This window comes from Leuciscus leuciscus (genome assembly GCF_965113295.1).
Source record: "Leuciscus leuciscus genome assembly, chromosome: 12".
NCBI classification, from domain to species: Eukaryota; Metazoa; Chordata; class Actinopteri; order Cypriniformes; family Leuciscidae; genus Leuciscus; species Leuciscus leuciscus.
The window spans coordinates 36,439,138-36,461,876 of record NC_138736.1 but is presented as its reverse complement, the minus strand read 5'-3'; the positions used below and the strand labels follow the sequence as shown (position 1 = coordinate 36,461,876).

General features: G+C 40.4%; 2 protein-coding genes across 3 annotated transcripts in view; both read right to left on the bottom strand.

Moving 5' to 3' along the window:
- The window catches only part of LOC309511155 (uncharacterized protein), a 154,532-nt gene that overhangs the window by 91,139 nt on the left and 40,654 nt on the right, over positions 1 to 22,739 (bottom strand). The gene's annotated exons all lie outside the window — the stretch shown is intronic.
- LOC309510700 (4-galactosyl-N-acetylglucosaminide 3-alpha-L-fucosyltransferase 9-like) lies at positions 5,384 to 22,517 on the bottom strand. Its single transcript, XM_082185572.1, has 3 exons — positions 22,396 to 22,517; positions 6,308 to 7,216; positions 5,384 to 5,924 (listed from the first exon to the last, which is right to left on the bottom strand). Exons 2-3 carry the CDS (start codon positions 7,198 to 7,200, stop codon positions 5,549 to 5,551), a joined length of 1,269 nt encoding a protein of 422 aa, XP_082041698.1. The 5' UTR covers positions 7,201 to 7,216; positions 22,396 to 22,517; the 3' UTR covers positions 5,384 to 5,548.

The window sequence follows — 22,739 nt, the reverse complement described above, 5'->3', positions numbered from 1 at the left end:
CCCTGTTCGTGATTGGACCCGCACTACCCCAAGCACATTAGTTTAATTACAGGGCCACAATACGTCCCACTACAATCTGCCCCCCCACACTTGGATCGTCGCCCCGATGATCCCCCAACCAAATCACAGCTACTTAATCCCACGGTCTAAAAATGCCTGTTACACCTTGTATTTGCTGAAGAGAGACTCTGCCCCTCTCACCCACTGCACGGGGAAGGTGATATCGATTTGGGTGCCGCCCGGCAGTTGTACGTCTCGTTCTACGCACACCAACCTCATCAGCCTCGGGCAGGCCCCCAGGCTGGAGTCCAGGAGCACTTGCCGTACCTCCCTCTGGACCCAGCTGTCCTGGCCCAATCACCGGACCCGGAGTATGTATCCACTCCTGTGGACCTGGTTCCATCTCCGGCACCAGCCCTCTCGGTTCTAAGTCAACAGCGACATGGTCCCGCTCCTGTACCACAGCCAGCAAATCCACCTCATCCTCACCTTCACCCAATGATGCTGTGTCCACAACCGGGTCATGCACGGGACTACCATGGTCTACCCCCACAGTGTCCCTACAAACTCGACTCTTTACCAGTGAACGGTGCACATTCCTGGTCTTGGTAAGGTCATCTACAGGCGCAATCGTGTATACCACACCACCCTCTTTGGGTGCCCTCGTCACTTGATAAACCACTGGGCTCCACAGGTCCTGGATTTTATGACGGCCCCTTACCCCAAAATCCCGGAGGTACACCCGCTGACCCTCCACCAGTGGTTCGTCTCGGACCTGCTGATCGTGATGGGCCTTGCGCCTGTCGGCCATCACCTGCAATCGTTCCCGTGCACCTGCAAAGGCTACCTGCAGCTTGGTTTGATGCTCCACGACCCAGTCATGCACACTACCCTCTCTTGGCTGGGGGTCTCTACCCAACAAGAAATCCACGGGTAATCGCGGCTCTTGACCGAACATTAAGAAATGTGGTGATTCTCCAGTGGCCTAATGGGGAGTGCTATTATAGCTGAACACTACCTGGGGGAGGCAAGCCACCCAATCCCGTCTCTGCTTGGCCCTCTCTATACACAGGGGCGTGTCTAGAGGGGGGGCACGGGGTGGCACCGGCCCCCCCTGGAATATGATTGCCCCCCCCCTGGTGCCCCCCCTCCAATCTCATTGGGCTAGATTTACTGTCAACCTGAAAATGCCCACCGCACCATTGGACCAGAGTGCTGTCAATCACTGTTTGATTTGATTCTTCGTGCGAACGCGAAGAAGAAGCGAGCACAGTTGCGCGTTTTTAAAACAGGAGGAAAGAGACACCACGACACCCACCACATCATTGGATCAGAGCGCTGTCAATCACTGCTTGATTTGAGACTCGCGAAGAGGAAGCAAGCACAGTTGCGCGTTTTTAAAACGGGAGGAGAGAGACACCACAACACGTCAGTGTTTACGTATGTACACACTAAATTATATATGACCTGGGAGTGCTCAGTGTAGAGTCACGGAGAGCCAAGTCCCTGGACATGGATGAGTTTATCAAACTATTTGGTAGCCAGCAAAAAAAAAAAAAAACGCAGAATACAGCTGTTCTGAGGCGGAGCAGAGCATAATACATGTGATGGTGCAGTTAACCCACAGGAACAGACACATTTCATGCTGAGAATGTTTACACACACACACACACACACTTAATTTTTGTGTTGAAAATAAAGTAATGTAAAAAGTAAAGTAAATTAAATAATGTTAAATTATTAAATAATGTCTGTGATTTTTATTTTGTATTTACTGGAACAGAACTGTGTTGTCTAATCCATGCAAAATACAAAAAAAATAATACCATCTATATTAGAGCACGTGGCATTGCACAAGATTTTGGAAATCGTGCTTAATATTTTCTAAACCAGTATTTATTTTCAGTTGAATTTTCTGATTGGCCCCCCCTGACTGGTTCTTGGTCCCCCCTGTGCAATATCCATCGACGACACCCGCAAGATACTTGTTAGTGTGATTTCAGCCGCTTTCAAACTGTGAAAATGTGCGGCACGCCTTGCCAGTTTAAATTTGACAAGCGCACACGCCTAAACGCAATGCACAGCCAGCTGTCACAGCGCGTGCACTAAACTAAATTCTCTTTATCGTCTTATTGCATTTAAAGTGTCAAAAACACAAGGTTCACAAACAGTTGGTTTTGTCTTAAATTAATGTAAACATCTGTAAGAACGTGACGTCATCGAACAGCCGCGCTCTGATAACTACAAATGTAAATTTCAGAATTGGGAAAAACTTCATATATGTTTTGTTTTTTATATTATTTTTGAATGAATTTGTTTACAATTTTAATAACCAACATGTTATCGAATTATATTTTGTTCGTTTCAGTTCCCCTTTAAGATGGAATAAGAAGAATAAGAAGCTGGATTCAGCCTCCTGGCCTACATATTAGAACTTATTAGAAAACAGGAATCTTTAAAAACTATAACATAGGGCTTTACAGAACCAATATATCATAGGCCCTCATATTTTATTATCAGGTAATGAGTTTGCCATTAAACATTTTATTTGTACTTTGTACCAAATAATTTAAAAAAAATCAACAACAAAAAACGGTCATGCTTTAGAATTTAAGTCGAAAAAGATAGATAAAGCAAAAAAGCTGTCGGGCCAGTCGGGGGCTAAATATAGAAAATGAAAGAGGGCAGCAGCTAAATAAGTGGATAGTGGATGGTGAAAGGCGACAGGTAGCATTTACAGTGTGATGTCTGTGCTTGGAGGCTTGCAAATATTCATGTCAAATTTAACACAGGGAAGCTTAGGTTTCCATAGCTTTAAGGCACTTGTTATGTTACAGCCATGCAGCGCTCTAAAGTGTGGCTGAAAAAGCCCGGTAAAACTTTAAATAACCATTGAATTGATTGTTGCTGCATACCCCTCTGACACTGGGTAGTTGCAGTCAGGGCAATCAAAAACAAGAGGAAATTAGATTTACAGTTCTTAATCTAGTAAATGTTGAAACGTTAAGGATCACAGCATAATTCTATAAACAACACTTCTTATTTCTACTGCTAACATAATATTCGGTTGTTAGCACTGTAAGAAAAATCATGTTTTTTAAAAATATAACTGGCAGCTGTTGTTGTGAGGATAATTCTGTTTTTAAAAAAATACAGTAAAACATAAGCAACTTTACAGAACAATAATGATGTTAGTGCACCTGTCGTTCATATCATTTTGTTATTGCAGAACTTATAGTCACATAAAGATCAGGGAAAGATACCATGGTTGTATCTTTCAACAATGAACAATCATGACAAAAAAAGAGAAAACATAAATATCATGGGTTTATGTACAGTACATCATAATATAAGAATATGGGGGGAAAAGCACAATGACGAGGTTAAATATCTTTGAATAATTCTTCATAATACATAAAGGAAATGCATTTTTTGTAAGCCTGAGGGATAAAACGAGAGTTAAATTCAACAAGAAAAAGAGAAAAACAATGGAGATTTAAGTGACTTTTGCTTGTGGGCCAACATTTTTGCATATAAAATTAAGACATTAAAAACATATTCCAGAGATGCCGATTTCGGAGTTTCGTAATAAAAAATTATATCTTTAAGGATAAAACTATAGGTCACATTAGTGGGTTAAAAATATAAGAACTTCAGTCAACCCATAATTTATTGGTTATACTACAATCACAAAATAAATGGGCAACTGTTTCTTCAACAACACCACAAAATGAGCAAGTTTCATCAATATCAAAATATTTACAGATAGATGAATTAAACCTGTTGCTCATATCTTTTAAGTTGTTGCGCTTGTGGTAACGTTGTACGTCACATGATAACGTCAACATGGCGGATGATGTACGGATCACATTCATACTTAACGAGATCAGGCTATAAAGTACCTACTCTTTTAGCGCTCGTTAAGTAGGCTAAGTACTTATTGAAATTAAGTACCTACTCGGTGAGTATACGGTTTCGGACGCAGCCAATGTATGCAGAAGTTGTAACACTTCCTGTTTCCCTTTTTTCGCCATAAATTCGTTTCAGAGCCATGGCCAAACTGTTCGAGATATCAAAAAGCCGTCCTCAATTTAGCATCATCAATGTATTGGCTTCATGCTGACCGGGTTTGGTGGCAATTATGGATTGCCTAGGAGGAGTATATCAAATTCCTTTCAGGGCATGGGCCCTAAATAATCCTTAGGAAAACAATTGGGCCCTCTGCACATTTATAATTGTGGCTTCATACTTTTTGTGGCCACTGCATGTGATAATTTGTAATGATGTGAAATTGCGTAATATGATTCATGTGGTAAAAAAAAATCTGGTCACTCCTGATTACATTTAATTAGAGAGAGAACATCCAAAAAAGATTAGTTTTAAGAAATCATCCCTAATTGGTCCTATATGATTCATGGTTCATATTGTTTAGTAAAGGTTGTCATCCCGATATGAAATGTTTCTGTTTTGTTCTGTTTTTGTTTAGCACTTCATTGTGTTGTATGGACTGGAACATACCAGTACCCTGACAATATGTACAATGGGCAGGTTCTCTTACTGTACAAACCAGTTTTACGAGAAAGACCTTCATTTCACAATAGTTTCAAACGGAACTTGAACCACTTGGCATCTAAACTGTTTTTTCAGATGTTACCCAAGATAATTCTCTTTCTCTCCAGTCTTCACATTATTCTTAATCCAGAGTGATGGCAACTGGAGTGGCAAACGAGCCTATTGAGAACAACCTTAAATGTTCAATCTTAAAAGACTGAGCTCGGTCTGGTGATAGCCAGACTAATCTAATCAGTCAATATAGTCTTAAATAGCCTGTGCATAGCAATTCAACTTTTATAACTTGAGATTTTGGACGAATCTTGATTCAATCTTGATTTTGGTAAAAAATAAAAATTAAATTTTAAAAAAAAAAATCATGAAAAGTGAGTCTTGGACATACAAGGTAATAAAAAACAATAAAAAAAAAAAAAAAAACGTGTGTGACCATGACAGCTAATAACACCCGTCAAATGGGAGTAAAAATCAACTGTGGAGGGTAACAATGTTGAATCACTAGGCAATTTGGTGGCAGCCACAGCAGCCATTTTTTTTTTACACTGTACTGTTTTTTTTTTTTTTTGGTAAAGTTCAGGCGACCACATAGCCGTTTTTTTTTTAATACCATAAATAAAAAAAATAAAAAATTACAGTGCGTATATTTCACACATGATAGTCTATCAATCTCTCTAAAATTACGTTTTGGAATTAGCAACGGAAACTTGGGATGAGATACATAAGAAGTTATTACACACAACAGCATTTTAAGGACAAAATCCTGACAAATGTCTTGAAAAAAAAACATAACAGAATATTTATTACATTCTGCAGAAAAAAAAAAAAAAAACATTAAAAAATTTGATTTTATTCTTTGAACCATTTTAATCCCTACCCCAAACAGGTATAAAAGATAAAAGAAAAGATAATTTTCCATTCATTTATAATGGTTTGTGTAACGTAATGGTAAATATAACGTTTATTTACTCATGACTTGCCTCTAACCCCAGTACCAGCTGTTGATATCTTTGACCACACTGTAGTGCTTATTCCTTCTAATATGATCACAAATCCGACAGGCATGGGCAAGACCGAATGATGTTCCCTTTGAAACAAAATGCTCTCTCCAGGTGAAGTACTGCCTGTACAGGTCCTCGTTTTGGTCCATGAGTTTCAGATGATCAGCCAGTTCTTTTGGGGATGGAAAGTCATCCACATGAATGAAGGATTCACTTGGTATGAACTGCTCATAGTTTTCTCTCGGTGGGCCAATAACGACAGGAACGGTACCAATCGCAAGAGGGTTGAACAGCTTCTCAGTCATGTAGTTGTAATGGTGTAATGTACCCCCCCCCCCCCCCCCCCCCATTATTAATCTAAAATACGATTGTATTTAATTTCAGTGTATTTAAACAAGTCATCTTTATTCCACAGTTGTTGTTTAATTTTGCTGTATTTTCGTAATGTCTTGTTATGGATATTCATGTATATTTAATGTTTCTGTTCTTTTCATGCTCTATCTGCACAGTAGGATGTATGTATATTGTTTTGTCTGTGATTTTTAAGCTAAAAGCTTGGCAGACGAGATTTGGAGAAGGCAGATCTGAAAAGGTCGCGAGAATGGAAGAGAAGAGAGAGTATCGCGAGACGATTAAAAGGGAAGAGCATTGTTGTTGTTGAGATGGTTACCGAGACTGTATCTGGGTGTTGCAAGTGTTCCTGAAATAAAAACCCGACCTTAAATCTTAACAAAACGCACGTGTGGACCTCGTGTGTAACATAGTCTCTATGAATGGAATTCTCAAACGACAAGTAGAATTTGCAACTGGTCATCACATTGATATAATCATCATTATTAATTCGTTTGTTGAATTGTCCTCCATGGACTTCCACATCAATGTATTTCACTAACTCAGTAAAGTACTGTGAACGCCTAAAGCTTGGATTATAGTGACTTACTACCCAGCAAACTAATTTATCCTTCTTTGGGATAGTATAATTTTTCTCTTCCTCTGTGGCCTCTGTGAGCCGACCGTAAGGCACTGGAATATCTGAATCCCGGCGGTAACTTGAGGTCAGATTAAACAGATCCTTTAGCGGGGGATGTGAAGCTGAATTACTTGGAGACTCCATATTCCACCATATCCACTTCTGGGAGGCAGGTCGTGGAAGTTTCGGCATGTTGGATAAATCCCCACTGATATCTCTATGATGAAACATAACCCTGTGTGCTTGGTTAAACAGATTTCTGTCATCTGTTAAACGACAGCCATGGATATTGAAAGCCGAACTGCAGGGTCCTAAGCCAAAACTAACACCAAAAGGCCACATCCAGATCAATAGAATGGTTTCTGGTTCTTCTTTCTCAGTCAAGGATTTTGATGCAGATGTTGGGGTTTCAACCCCAATCAGGGGTTTATCCATGATATTCACAGTGCATGTGAGGTTCTGCATCTTAAGAACGTTGAGGCATGTTTTTGTGCTGATGTTATTTATCTGGCCTTGATCAGCAGGGCATTTGAACAAGTTTATGGGTGAATATTTGAATTCCGTTGGTGTGAGGTAGAACAAATAGATAAAAAAACATGCCAACAAAAACGAGGCAATTATAATGCTCCGAGTGGTTTTTGAAGCAGTTGTTGTTGACGTCATTTTATGTTGACATTCACTAATGCAGGGAAGAGGATAGAGAATGCATCAATAATTGGCTTAAAATATCATAAAATAAGCTTTAAAATACATAAATGGTCATCTTGTTTTTCCAGTCTGTCTGTAAGTACAATGTTTATTTATAGTGAAAATATTTATTATATTTTACTCTTCCTTATATGCCTGTAGAATGTTATTTAGCATTTTAATATCTGGTTTGTGTCTTAATAATAAAAAGTCTCTTTTAATATAATTTAAGGTTCATGACATGAAAAATCAGATTTTTCCTTGATCTTTTGACATGCAAGTTTCATAGCTTAAAACATCATCCTCATTATAAACAAAGCATTTATTTAATCAAGTGCCAAAAACAGCAAGATCTGTTTGGGGCCCTTGTATTCAAAAATTATACCGCTATTTACTCAGTGTAAACTAAAAGCCACAGAAAAAATATAAAAAAGGTAATTGTGGCTTTTTATCTCACCATTCTGACTTTATAACTTTTATCACGCAATTCTGAGATAAAAGGAATTGCGTGATATAAAGTCGCAATTGTGTGTTAAAAAGTCAGAACTGCGTGATATAAAGTCTCGATTGCGTGTTATAACGTCAGAATTGTGAGTTTATTTCTGACTTTATGTAGCCGGTGAGATGGCAATTAGTGGAGGGCGTGGCCAGGTAGGTAGAGGATATTTAAGCAGGCACCTCTAGGGAGGCCTAGAGAGGAAGTCCAATCTGTTGTGGGGAATTGTGCTGTTTGGTAGCCGTTCCTTGTGTGTTGGTGCACAGACGTGGTCTGGTTGAGAAGGTAGGCCAAGCAAATGTTGACACTTTTGTTTTATATTTACAAAGCTTTTTTCACTGAATTAGATGTTTTTAATGCAGACACAAACATTGTGCGGTCCGGTGACAGGTCCATGTTGGTTTGTGCATGAACGGTTTGGTGAGCAGGTAGGCTAAATAAATAGTGATTGCTGTGTTTCATATTTATGAAGACTTTTATTTAATTAGGGAATTGTTTTTAATATAGACGCCAAACGGTGTGGATTTGTAGGCCGTTGGTCACGCCTGTTTCTATCTTGGAAGTTAGTCCAGGATTAGTGGCTGTGTTGCAGGTAATTTGAGGTTTTTTATACAGTGTTTGAATGTGTCTTGATTTTATTTTCTAATGAGATTAAATAAATGTTTTGTGGTGATCTTTTTGTGTATTGCTAATTTGTATTGCTAATCATGTTTTTGTTTTTTGTATTAGGTTTAGTTGATCGCTGTTCCTCGTGAGTTTTTGTTTTGATTTCCCCATCTAGCCAGTACTGATATGTGCGCGCTGTATGCCTCCAGCGCAATGTGTATGGATGTTGTGACTCGTACTGGCTAGTGGGGTGTTTTCTTTTTTATTTTTTTTCCTTGTTTGTATGTCACTTCCCAGCCTCGTGTTGCCAGCCAACTCTTGTACTCTCTGTACTATACTGATGCTTTAAAGCACATTAACTATTTATTTGCATGAGATTTAAGCTTGCAGTGGACTTTCTTTTTTTGTGTGTTGGTTTGAGTATGGTTTACTTTCAATTGATATTATTTTTGTTTGTTTCATTTACTTTGTTTATTTTGAGTTGTTTTGTGTGATAAAATTGGGATTGTATTGGGGTTCATAGGAGGTTGGCTGGTCATTAATATCCTTCGAGGGGGAATTAGTTTTTTTGTTCTACAATGTATTTTCTTTTCTTTGATTTGACATGTATTGTCCTATTGGTTTGTGTCAATAAATCTGCTTATTTTTGTGAGTACATTGTAGTTATTTTTTGTTCCCCCCCCTGGTTTAAAGGAACGGTACCCCTTGGTAACATTTATAACACGCAATTGCGACTACACGCAATTCTGACTTTATATCTCAGTCACAATTCTTAGAAATAAAGTCAGAACTGCGAGATTTAAACTAGCAATTGTGACATAAAAAGTCGAAATTTTCTTGCAATGTTTTATTCTGTGGCAGAAACAAGCTTCAACTAATGGAGAGTTCGCAAAGAAACATTTGTTGAAAGAAAGCCAACAAATGAAAAGTTCTCCAAATAAACACAAAACAGTAAAATGAACTGACCTATTTTTATTGGAAGTATTCATGCATCATACTAAGTTGATTCAACAAATTCGTTTCTTGAATGTTGAAAACGTACAATGTTTTGTTGTTCAGACTAAATCTGCTTAGTTTTCATTGAAGGTGGCGTTTTTTGTTAGTGCGTGTTTAGTTTGAACCCTGAACGCATGCGCAGTTTGAGACTTCACGGTTGGGGGTCTGCTGCTGGTGAGAAGTCGGTAGCGGAGTGCTGCGTTCAATTCAGTGTTTCTGCAGAATCACTGGTATTAATCATGTTTATAATCGACTGTTGGTTATTTGTCATATATTATGTATATTGTGCTCTTCCCAAACTGATGGCCTGATCTAATTTACCAGTGCTGCCGATTTCGCGCACTTTTGGGTGCTTGCCACTGCTAATGTTAACTAGCGGTGTCCTGCCTATTCAATCCAGCGTTTCTGAGTCACTGCTGGTATCTATTAGATAGCGCAAACAACGTGTACAAGCGATACAGTAAACAACACAAAAAACAACATTCCTGTCAGTGTGTCGTTTTTTGTTTACTGTATCGCTTGTACACGTTGTTTGTTACCGCCGGCGCTCTCTGGAAAACTACATTACCCATGACTACCTAGAACTACAGCAAACTACGGCAACTCAAATAGCTCAAAATACACAGCACGTTTTTTTTTTTTTTCTCGTGGTGACTCCCTGCATTTCAAATGGCAGAACGTTATGTAGTTCTGTAAAATAAAAGTAAAGTAAAAGTAAAATAAATAAATAAAAGTAATAGTTTTTATTGTGGATAATTTTTTTTATTTAAAATTAATGAATGAATGATTTAAGTAATTGATATGCTATATTAGACATTTTTGAAGAAATCCGTTTTGAAATTTCAAAACACTGTTAATTACAATAATTAGCTGAAAGAAATATTGTTAAAAAAGGAACAAAGAGTTGACTTGGACTTGGCCTTTAGGGACTTGTGAACATGTCTGGTATTAATCATTTTTATAATCAACTGTATGTTATTTGTCATATTAAATTAGATGTTTGCTCATATGTATTGACACTAGTTGAGGAGATCAGAGAGAGATAGTCTGCCGCCTGCACTTTTTCTAAAGGACGAGGTAAACCATTTAATAGCAACTATTATTACCTGGTTTCTTATCTTAGAGTCAATATTAATTATTATTGATAAAGATTTAGAACATTTTAGTAATACTTACAATAGTAAAACTTTCTGGTGATTCCTATTGACTTTTTTTCCCCTTTTTTTTTTTTACAGATCTCCGTGGAGTTCCCTTTCAAGGGAACTCGCGTTGCGTCGAATTGACGCTATGGGGAACGCTTTGCGTGATGACGTCTTGAAGCACATGTAAAATCAGTCCAATGGTGTGGCGGAACGTCAGAGGCGGGTGACGTCACGTACCAGGAAGCTATAAAAGCCGGCCCGAAACAGAAAACGAAAGCTTTCTGAGTCTTCAGTTGCGCTCTGTGTGAAATCTGTCTGTATATTTGGTGTTGTCTGTCTATATCATATATATATATATATATATATATATATATATATATATATATTCAGTATGGCGAGCAAGCAGCAGTTTAGAGTGTGTGTCCATCCCTGCCCGCGCTATTTAACGGGAGGTGATACTCGCGCTCTTTGTGTTGTTTGTTTGGGCATCGCGACGCGCTTCCATTGCGTTCGCTCTGATCCCGCTTGGCTCGGTTCAATCCCGATCGCGTTCCCCAGGGCTCTGGTCCCGCCGCGGCAATCACAGACCTGGGGTTCGCAAATGGATCTATCAGTGGATGTTGAGACGGGCTCTGCCTTATCTCAGCCTCCTTCTGATAGATCCAGTGCCTCTCATCAGGGTGTGGAAGCACGCGTTGCGGTTTCTTCCCCCCCAATGGAGGCACCAATACTGCAATTGTCCAGCTCTGAGGAGTTGGACGTTGTTAGTATTGACGCTGAGTCTGAGAATTCGCCACCTCAGTCTCATGCGTTTGAAGAATTGCTTGATGTTATCACTAGAGCTGTCGAGCGATTATCTATTGAGTGGCCAGAAGATAGGCAGGGCGCTCGTTCGAAAAGCAAGCTCGACGAACGTTTCCTGCCATCTCGTGCACAGCCTCAGTGCAGAAGCCTTCCGTTTTTCCCCGATCTCCACACCGAGGTGTCGAGATCGTGGGGGGAAACCAGTGTCATATCGAGTGTATACTGCACAAACATCACACTATTCATCCATTCACAATTATAAAGAGCATGGTTATGGGGAGATGCCGAGGGTGGAAGAGACGCTCGCGAGCTATCTCTCTCCAGCAACGGCATCTTCTCTGAAGGCTCCTGCACTTCCATCCAAGCCAGTAAAAGTTACTTCTTCCCTGGTTCATAAAGCTTATGCCGCCGCCGGTCAAGCTGCAGCGTGTTTACATACAATGTCCATAATGCAGGCTTACCAGGCTGAGTTATTGGGTGATTCTGAGGATGGCGGGGGTATTAGTGCTGATACGGTGTCTGAACTGCGTAGAGCCACAGATTTGTCTCTCAGGGCCACCAAGGAGACGGCTAAATCCATCGGCCGCTCTATGGCAGCCCTGGTGGCCACTGAGAGGCATCTGTGGCTCAACTTAAGTGACATAAAGGACCAAGAAAAACATGTTCTTTTAGATGCACCAGTATCCACGCAAGGGTTATTTGGAGACGCAGTTAATAGTGCTGTAGCGAAGTCACAAGAAGCTTCTAAACAGGCAGCTGCACTTCAGAAACTTCTCCCCCGCCGTTCTTTTATTGAGGTTGCTGAGCGGGAGCAGCCTCACTCATCTAAAAAGAGCGCTGAGCACCGTGCCACTCAGAAACAGAGCGTTTCCTCCCGTGCTCCCCCACAAAAATTTCGAGGACACGGAGGGCGCTCTCAAACCCAGCAGTCTTCGAGGGGTAAAACGGATCTGCGGACCGTTATTACCGCCAAGAAGGCTGCTGGGGAAAAAGTCCTGATGTCTGAGGGCTCAGGACAAATGAGGGTAGTCCCCCCGAAGCAGAGCGGTTAACACCTCTTTTCACGGTGCCCGTCTCTCTTCGGTGCCCTCAGGGGACCGTTCTGCCAACCCTGCCGCCTCCGGTGTTACAGGGCGCAGCGGTCTCCGGCGAGCACATATCTCAAGGTCCACCCGGAAACGTAGTGGCCTCGGGATGCCCGCCCCCTCTGAGGAGGGTGCTAGAGCAGTCTGTTCGGTCGTTCCCTGCCGGTGCGCCGTTACAGGGCGACGAACCGACTACTCAACAGCAGGAGAAAAATACGGAGCCGTCTCTTTTCGGTGCCCTCAGGGGACCGTTCTGCCAACCCTGCCGCCTCCGGTGTTACAGGGCGCAGCGGTCTCCGGCGAGCACATATCTCAAGGTTCACCCGGAAACGTAGTGGCCTCGGGATGCCCGCCCCCTCTGAGGAGGGTGCTAGAGCAGTCTGTTCGGTCATTCCCTGCCGGTGCGCCGTTACAGGGCGACGAACCGACTACTCAACAGCAACACAATCCAGAAACCAGTCTCGAGAAGCTGGTACCTCTAGTAGAATCTTTGACAGCGTGGAAGCTACTGTCAAATGTTTCTCGTTGGGTCCTGCAGACCGTGGCAAAAGGGTATCAGATACAATTCTAGAAACGCCCAACTCGGTTTATGGGGGTCCTGCCCACAGTGGTGGGCCCCGAGCAGGTTCTGGTTATGGAACAGGAAGTAAACACTCTGTTAGAGAAAGGGGCCATAGAATATGTACCTCCCTCCGACAGGGAAACCGGGTTTTACAGCCGGTACTTCATAGTTCCAAAGAAGGACGGGGGATTGCGTCCCATTTTAGATCTTCGAGTTCTGAACGAGTCATTCATTCAGCTCAAGTTCAAAATGTTAACATTGAGACAAATCGTGTCACAGATCAGGTCCGAGGACTGGTTTGTCACGATAGACCTCAAGGACGCATATTTCCATATTTCCATATTTCCATATTTCCATCCGTCCTTGTCATTGGAAGTTCCTGAGGTTTGCTTTCGGGGGCAAAGCATACCAATATCGAGTTCTTCCATTCGGCCTGGCTTTATCACCCCGCACTTTCACCAAATGTGTGGATGCAGCTCTGGCGCCTCGGCGCCTCCAGGGTATTCGCATCATGAACTACATCGACGATTGGTTGATTTTAGCTCAGTCGCATCAGTTGGCGGTTCAACATCGAGATGTTGTTCTCGCCCACATGAAAGAGCTGGGGTTACGGCTGAACGCCAAGAAGAGTGTGCTTTCTCCACTTCAGAGGACCACTTTTTTAGGCGTGGTTTGGGATTCAGTGTTGATGCAGGCGCGCCTGTCACCGCCACGTGTAGATTCCATCCTTGCAGCTGTGAAAAGTGTAAAGCTAGGCCAGCTACTCACTGTCAAACAGTTCCAGAGACTGTTGGGTCTCATGGCAGCAGCTTCCAACGGGATACCTTTTGGACTACTGCACATGAGGCCCCTGCAGTGGTGGCTCAGGACCAGAGGGTTTTCCCCGAGGGGCAACCCAATTCGCACAATCAAGGTCACGCGGCGATGCCTACGTGCCTTGGTTATGTGGAAGAAACCTTGGTTCCTGTCCCAGGGCCCAGTGCTGGGAGCTCCTTGTCGTCGCAAACTGCTAACGACGGATGCTTCCCTCACGGGTTGGGGAGCGATCCTGAGGGTCGCTCATCTCAAGGTCTGTGGGAAGACCATCATCGTTCCTGGCATTCTATAGCCTAGAGATGTTAGCTGTCTTCCGGGCTCTGAGGAGCTTTATCACAGGTCTCAGGGGACACCATGTGTTAGTACATACGGACAACACGTCGGTAGTCGCCTATATCAACCACCAAGGGGGTTTGCGCTCGCGCCCATTATCCAATCTGGCACCCCATATCCTCTTGTGGTCCCAGGGGAAGTTGCTGTCACTTAGGGCAGCCTACCTCCCCGGGGTTCAGAATATAGGAGCAGACACTCTGTCGAGACAGGGGCCGAGGCCCGGGGAATGGAAGCTCCACCCCGAGGTGGTGGAGCTGATATGGAGGGACTTTGGTCTCCCTCACGCATCCAGCTCCTCTGGGACTGGATGCTATGGTACAGACGTGGCCGAGGCTACGTCTGTACGCTTTTCCCCCAGTGGCTCTGCTCCCGGGAGTTCTGGAGAGAGTTCGCAGGGACCGGGTTTGCCTGCTTCTTATAGCCCCGCGCTGCCGGGCAGAGTATGGTTTCCCGATCTTGTGTCCCTCCTCGACGGGCATTCTCTGGAGCTTCCTGTCAGGAGGGGCCTTCTGTCCCAAGCAGGGGGCTCAATATTTCACCCCCGCCAGAACTGTGGAACCTGTGGGCTTGGCTTCTGAGGGGGCCCAGCTCATAGATTCAGGTCTCTCAACTGAGGTTGCTGAGACCATTCTACAGTCCAGAGCTCCCTCCACGAGGAAACTTTATTCCCTGAAGTGGAGAGTATTCACTTCTTTGTGTAGTGACCGTCGGTTGGATCCAGTCAACTGCCCAATTGGTACAGTTCTGGAGTTCCTGCAGGACCGGTTCACTGCAGGTCTAACCCCGTCCACTTTAAAGGTTTATGTGGCAGCCATAGATGCTTACCACATTCCTTTGGGTGGAATGTCTGTGGGGAAAGACCCTTTGGTATCTCGTTTCCCTCGTGGCACTTGGAGGTCCTCCTCCCTTTCGAAATCGGACCAGGAGGCGAATAATTTGCTTTGCCCTGTTCGGGCGTTAGACGCATATGTCCACAGAGCTGCCCTGTGGCGTAAGAGTGATCAATTGTTTGTTCGCTTTGGGTCCCCTAACAAAGGAGGTCCAGTGTCTAAGCAAAGGATGAGCAAGTGGGTGATTGAGGCTATCTCACTTGCTTATGAGGCGCTGGACAGCCTTCTCCTTTGGCTGTCCGGTCGCACTCTACTAGGAGTATGGTGGCCTCTAAGGCCCTTATATCAGGAGTATCTTTACAGGACGTTTGTGATGCGGCAGGCTGGTCCTCACCGCACACCTTCGTCAGGTTCTACTCGTTATTGTCTTCCTAGTGCTGCGCAATTGATTTCACACAGGACAGACATTTGTAGCTATGGTGGCGTTGGTATAGACGTTCCCCATAGCGTCAATTCGACGCAACGCGAGTTCCCTTGAAAGGGAACGCCTCGGTTACGACTGTAACCTCGGTTCCCTGAAGAGGGAACGAGCGTTGCGTCACCTTGCCATATCTCCTTCATGCCTGTCAGCACGACTTCAGACTCTACGAAGCTTTCGTTTTCTGTTTCGGGCCGGCTTTTATAGCTTCCTGGTACGTGACGTCACCCGCCTCTGACGTTCCGCCACACCATTGGACTGATTTTACATGTGCTTCAAGACGTCATCACGCAAAGCGTTCCCCATAGCGTCAATTCGACGCAACGCTCGTTCCCTCTTCAGGGAACCGAGGTTACAGTCGTAACCGAGGCGTTTTCTTGTATCTGTAACGTCGACCTCCTGTGGAAGTTCAACATATCCCTTGAAAAGACACTTTTGGACAAGGTGGATGAACAGGTACTCTTTTAAGATCGACTGTTGTCGATCTTAAAAAATGTAGTATTACTAAAATATAGTCAAAATACTGCAGTATTGACAGCTTTCTGAATAAAACCATTAATGCAAGTTTGCATATTTTTTCATATTTTCATATCTATATAATTACATTTGTTGTCCAATTTAATGTTATTGTGTTGAAAGATTAATCACATGGAACATATCACTTTAGGAAAGTTTAGTTGACCCTGAAATGATTCTGTAATATTTTTCTTGCCCATGTGTTCTAAACCATTACGACTTCATTTCTCCTGCAGAACACAAAAGGAGAAATTTGGAAGATAGAAAATTTCAGTCATTTACGTACAGTGACATTTGACGTGTTTGCAAGGCCTTTTTGCATTCATTCAAAATAGTGTCTTAAGCAGGGTGGGAATTATGTAATTTTAGGGGCAAGGCCATTTGGCCTCCACCTTTTATTTTTTTTTAGGGGCACCAAGGCCATATGACAGGGCACAAAGGCCATTGAGTACAATTCGATGGTTTTCCCATTCAGATTGATACCATAAACATCCTAATTTGGAATAAGACATGGATTATGACTTTTTTAATAAAAAAAAAAAAATTTTATGAGAGAGAGAGAGCGCCATTACATCCAGAAGGTATACACCCTCACACAACAATAGAAACAACATAAATGCCAATAAAAGCATTCAGAAACACCACAAATGCCAATAAAAGCATTCAGAAACAACACAAATGCCAATAAAAGCATTCAAAATATTCATTCAGTCCTCTATATCATGTGAGTGTGTGAGAGAGAACCATTTCATCCAGAAGGTATACACCCTCACAACAATAGAAACAACATAAATGCCAATAAAAGCATTCAAAATATTCATTCAGTCCTCTATATCATGTGAGAATGTGAGTTATTAATTATGATTATCAAAGTTTACATTCAATATAGGCTATAAACAATTTTTGTGTAAACATGTTATAATTTGCCTATATATATACATACATACATATATAACATAAATTGTAAGAATATGACTAATAGTAAAGACTAGTACTAATAAATAAACATTAGGCCTATGCTAAAGTTATTAAATAGCAGTCCCAAACTAGTTTTTGTTAATACAATGTTGGTATGAGCCACTACAGTCATTTAAAAATATAAAAAATAACACAAAGAAAAAATTGTGGCATTTTGGGGTTAATATGGAAAGGACAGTTAACATGGTGAATACACAATATTAACAATAACTGTTAATCAAACATGGAAACTGCTCCTGGTGAATAGAATAGAATGAAAATCATACCTGCATTACTTTTATTTCGTGTAATTTACAACGTAACGGCGTTGCATGCTCGTAGTTTCTTTTGCACTTGATCAGTGAGGCGATACAGCGCGCGCCGCCGCATTTGCGCGTGCAATTGAAGAGTGTGCGCTACGAGTACAGGATAACGGCTGACAGGACAAGAAAGTCAGTTTTTCTGAGGTGAAAAACTTTATCTCAGCGTACACTTATGTCACTGCCTGGTAGTTCCTATTGTGCTGGGTTTTCTGAAGTAGTCATGATTCGCCTCTCATAACATAACATGCTCTAAACACGCACGCAGAGTGGAAAAGGAGGCGTGGGGAGCAAGGACATTTGAACTATATCGATATGCGATATGGTCTAATTCCATGGTCTAATTTTTTTTTCACGGGGCATGAAGGCCAAAGTGTAGGGCAACGGCGGCCATGCCCATACAAAAATTGAATATATGGCCACATATGTACTTATTTAAATAGTATGACATATATCTATACATATATTTGACTTATCTGAGAACACAATATATGCCTGCAACATATGAACATGTATGTGTCCAAACATGTGAAGAAAATATTTGAGTTCATCCATATATGATACCATATATCTGCATATATTACAGTATAGTATTGGTTTCTCGCATATGGACAACAAGTATAAATATGTGACATACATATTTGTTTTCCACATATTTAATAAATGTATGTAAACATACATGCATGTGATACTGATGCATTTTTAAAGCTGTGGCATATGGTTATGGTACTTTGTGGATGTATTTGTCAAAAATTAGAAAGAAAACACTGCATTATTGTATTACAAATACTATATTTGGTATACAATACAGACACAAAATCTCCAACTATAGGCATTTAATTACAAGGCATTCAGATATAAGATATAAAACAGTACATTTTAAATATTGGCGTTTGAGGTATTCAGACATTAAGTATCATCTTTTTAAACTATTCAGACAAGTACATACAACGTTTCTATTATTAACTGGCATTTCATTACATGACATTTTGACAAGTACAGACAATATTCTTATTAACTATTAAGTGACATTCCACATTCAGACATGTGCAGGCAGTATTCTTACTATTTAGGACTCCACTATAGATATCAGACAAAAGTTAATTCTTTTTTAACCTATTGACATTTCATGTCAAGGTATTCAGAGTTAGACAATATTCTTTTTAACTATCAATTGGCATTTCACTGACAAGCGAAAACTCTAAAAGATTAATGTGTTTTCAGATTTTTTTTATCAATTCGTCAACTCATTACGATTCAAAAACATAAAAACATAATTAACATTCGGAAGATTCATAAAGAGACACTTTCTCTGAATAACTGCAGCTGGAACAGCTGTCAGATGCCCCAACTTGCAACAAAGTAGTGTGGGTTCGACAATGAAGCAAAAAAACTGTTGCTTTGTTTCAAAATAATGTCCTATGGCATAGCAGTGTTCCCCACTTCCTAAGTCTGCAACAACAAACATATCAACACTGAAAATACTGTTATCTGTGAGGACTACAACATGCGAGTTTCTCTTTCTCTCTCTCGAATGTCTTTTAGAGTGCGTAACTTCACCATTAATTACTGCCCTGTCACGGTAACTGACAAGAAGTTCTCTCTCTATGTGATAAGCTACATTGTGGAGGGCAAGGTAGTCATCTTGCTCAAGTCTTACTTTCTCATGTCTGCCTCCAAGTGCAATGACCTCTTTACCATACCTGTCAACGCTCCCGTTTTCCCCGGGAGCCTCCCGTATTTCACACCCATCTCCCGTCCCCCTCCCGTTTTGTTATTTCTCTCGTGAAACTCCCGTAATTTGTATGGCCCAAACGTCGTTATATGAATATCACATCAATATATTATTCCAAGGTTGTCCAGTTGCCAGATCTTGTTTGAAACCCATGGCCGCGTGGCCGCGGTATAATTCCCACCCTGGTCTTAAGACATGCAGGAACCAGTGGCGTTTTGCAGTATTTCAGAGGTTAAGAAATAACCAAATAACCAGTTGTTTTATAATCAGCCATGAGATTCTACTTTGAATGAACACATATAGAGAGGAAAATAGTCAGCAAATAACTTCATAATATCAGTTATCAATATCATAAACTTCATAATAATATCTATAATGTCTGTTTTTCATTCACAGTGCGTGTTTTGTATAGACACATTTTATGATTTTACATCTTTTTTTGATGCCACTGTATGTAAAAGAGCGATCGGTCCATAACAAAGATCCAAAAGAACTGAAGTATACTTTTGAAGTAATTCAGAAGATTGTCATGGATCTTGGTGGTACCTTCTCTGCAAGAGTGCTGTCACTGAAGTTAAAATTTTTCTAAATGGACAAAGCCATTTTGCAAATGTCATGGCAACATTTGAATGACATTCCTCTACTGGACACTGTTTCTTTTATACTTTAATAGTTAATGACTAAAGAAAGCAATACTGCTCTATGTCAATGTATTGATTGATCAAGATAGGCCTATAGATACAGGTGAAACTCTAAAAATTAGAATATCGTGCAAAAGTTATAATTTTGATGATTATGGCTTACAGCTTATGAAAATCCCAAATTCAAAATCTCAGAAAATTAGAATATTACATGAAATCAATAAAAAAAAGGTTTTTAAATACAGAAATGTCAGCCCTCTGAAAAGTATAATCATGCAGTTATAATAAATATATTAGTTTCACCTTTTAATTTGAATTACTGAAATACACAAACTTTTGCACGATATTCAAATATTTCGAGTTTCACCTGTAATAGGGCCATTTGTGTTCAGCCAACTAAAAATACTTTGTTCTGCAAATCATTAGGTAAACATGACTATTTATGTTGTGGCAACTTATGATTTTAACGTAATATTTTGAGTTGCGTAGACTTTAGTCCCTGTTTGTGGAGTTTACTCAAAAAAGCTTGTGATGAGTTGCCTTAAGTTGACCCAACTTCTTTTTTTATTTTATTTTTACAGTGAAGTAGTTGCCAACTGTATTGAATCTGACAACAGCTGCATCACAAACCATGATATCATAATGCTTTGCCTGTAAATAATTTTTCAAAACACGTACTCGCTTACAATATGCAAGTGCTGATACTGGTTTCAATGGCTTTATTTTGTTTGGAACATTAGGGCTTTGAAGTGTCATGTCATCTCTTGGAATATCTGAAAGACAGGTTTTTCTAAATTTCTGTCATTATTAGCAGAACTCTTTTGCTTGGGGAAACCAATTGTTTAGTCAATAAATTAAGAAGGTCCATATTTCAAAGCTCTTTCTAATTTGTGCTTGGCCTTATGAAAATGTAACATAGCTCTTGTAACTATTAACTATAGCTCTTGTAACTATTGTTAATTATCCACCTTATTCCTACGCCCCATGACGCTTTGCGCTAATTATGGGTGTAACTTCCCTAACTGTAAACATTTAGTGAAAAGGCTCGCTCTGTGAACGCAATACATTAAAAAAAGTGTCACAATGAGATGACATTAATCTACTCACCCTTCGACCATCGAACATTAAAAGGAAATTTAAAAGTGTAAAAGCATCAATAAGGTATTTCAACAGACCAAATAAACCCCAAGCGAAAGAGTCTTTCCACAGCAATAACGGACAGGTTGAATATCACTGTAGAAATATATATGTATTATGTAATGTAACTTATATTGCGTTAATCAAAAATGTTCATTAACTTCAGCATTACGTGATACTATTTCAAAGTGATTTCTGTCATTTTGACAGATTCTTAATTGCATTTACCTGTGAAACCAAACCTGGAAAGAGACGTGAGGATTTGAGGAGAATAACGAGAGATTCTTCGTGCATTCCAGTGAATTATTAATGGAATATATCGTAAATTAAATTCGGGAGAACAGACCACAAATGTGAAGTATATGTTGTCCTTTTTCATACTTTTACAGCGGACTGCAAGGGGAAAAAAGAAAATAATCACGCGACTGAAAAGAGCTCTTGCCATAGGGGAGACCGGGGACAGTTGCAACACTTTTTGCATTTCTCTCAATTACTCAGAGACTATTTGGACTAGACCAACCAAATTTGTATATATTAAACTTGCATCTGTCTGCTAATTACCCATGCCATTTAAAGATGATTATATCGTTCACAGTATTTATTTGAATGGAAGAAGTCAGATGTTGCAACTGACCCCGACCCAGGGGTCGGATGCAACATGTTATAAATACCTTAAATTTCATTAATTCACTTAAGCTTTTTGTCTCAATGAGCAAAGAATTCTGAAAATATTAACTGTTTTTTATTAATAGTATTATTTATTTCAATAATATTATTGTAGCCTATTATTTATTTATTTAGTCATATTTATCAAATAGCAGTTATTGAGTTTTGTTTGTTCATGTGTAGAACATAGGCCTACATAGATTCAGTGATCAGGTGTTACAGATGCTATTCAATCTCTCCATATTTCAGTGTCAGACAGGAAGAATTTAACAATTTGCAATGCAACAAACTTTTATTAAACATGCAATTTATAACATGTTGCAACCGTCGCCAATCCTATCAGCCATGACAGAACATCATATTCCTGCTAGACACACTGACTTTGACACATGCTAACCATGTCACTTAGAAGTCAACAAAACAATAATTCAAACGAAGTAAGTTCTGATTAATTCATACAAAATTTCAGGACAGTATGACATTAATATATCTCATGAAAAACCTCCAAAACAAGTTTTGTTCAATAAATGCAGCAGCAGATGTTGAATATGTCTACTGTCTTCTTGTGTAAACGCTACAGATCAAAATATACAAGTATATATATAGGGAATCTGCAAAGGATTGATTGTGTTTCTCCGAAATTACGCTAATTCGAATGCCGACGGGCATTCATAAAGGTGTGTGTCCACACGGGCATTATTATTGGACCTCAAGGAACATATATGTACCTTTTTGAGGGTCAAAAAGCATTAAAAGGTACATATATGTACAGTTTCTTTTAAAGGTTCAGGTACAATATTGTACCCTTGAGGGTACAGCCAGTGACAAGCCATTGTACTCCGTATGTACTTTATTTTCTGAGAGTGTATTTCAATATGAAACGGATTAAGTAATTCATCCGAATGGAAATTTTATTTATTTTTAAAATATTCTTTGACAACTTCCTTGTTCTCATTCATTAACTTTTTTCTTTTCTTTTCTACAGTATAGTATAATTTTTTATATGCACATACATAGCTATCTATCAGCAGAAAAAAATACGTTGACTTACCTTATCACGACTTTCAGAATGATACGTGATGTATCATCACCTATCAGGTCAGGTGCTTGCAGGTCCTTCCTGAGAGTCACTTGCCACACTGGCCCGGTGAGATTTCCAAACTATGATGCTTTGCATTATACAAATATCGAATGGCAAAGCTGTAGGTAGAGACACCCTTAAATGCTGAAAAGAAGTGCTTTTTCACATGGTATTTCCTTTGCTTGTGTACTAAAGTATCATAAATCAATAATATTCATAAGTAGTTAATATTTTCCACAATTCGCTCATAAATATTCCCACACCGCACCCCCCAAGTTATTATACACATGAAACAAATGCCCCTTTGTCTCTTG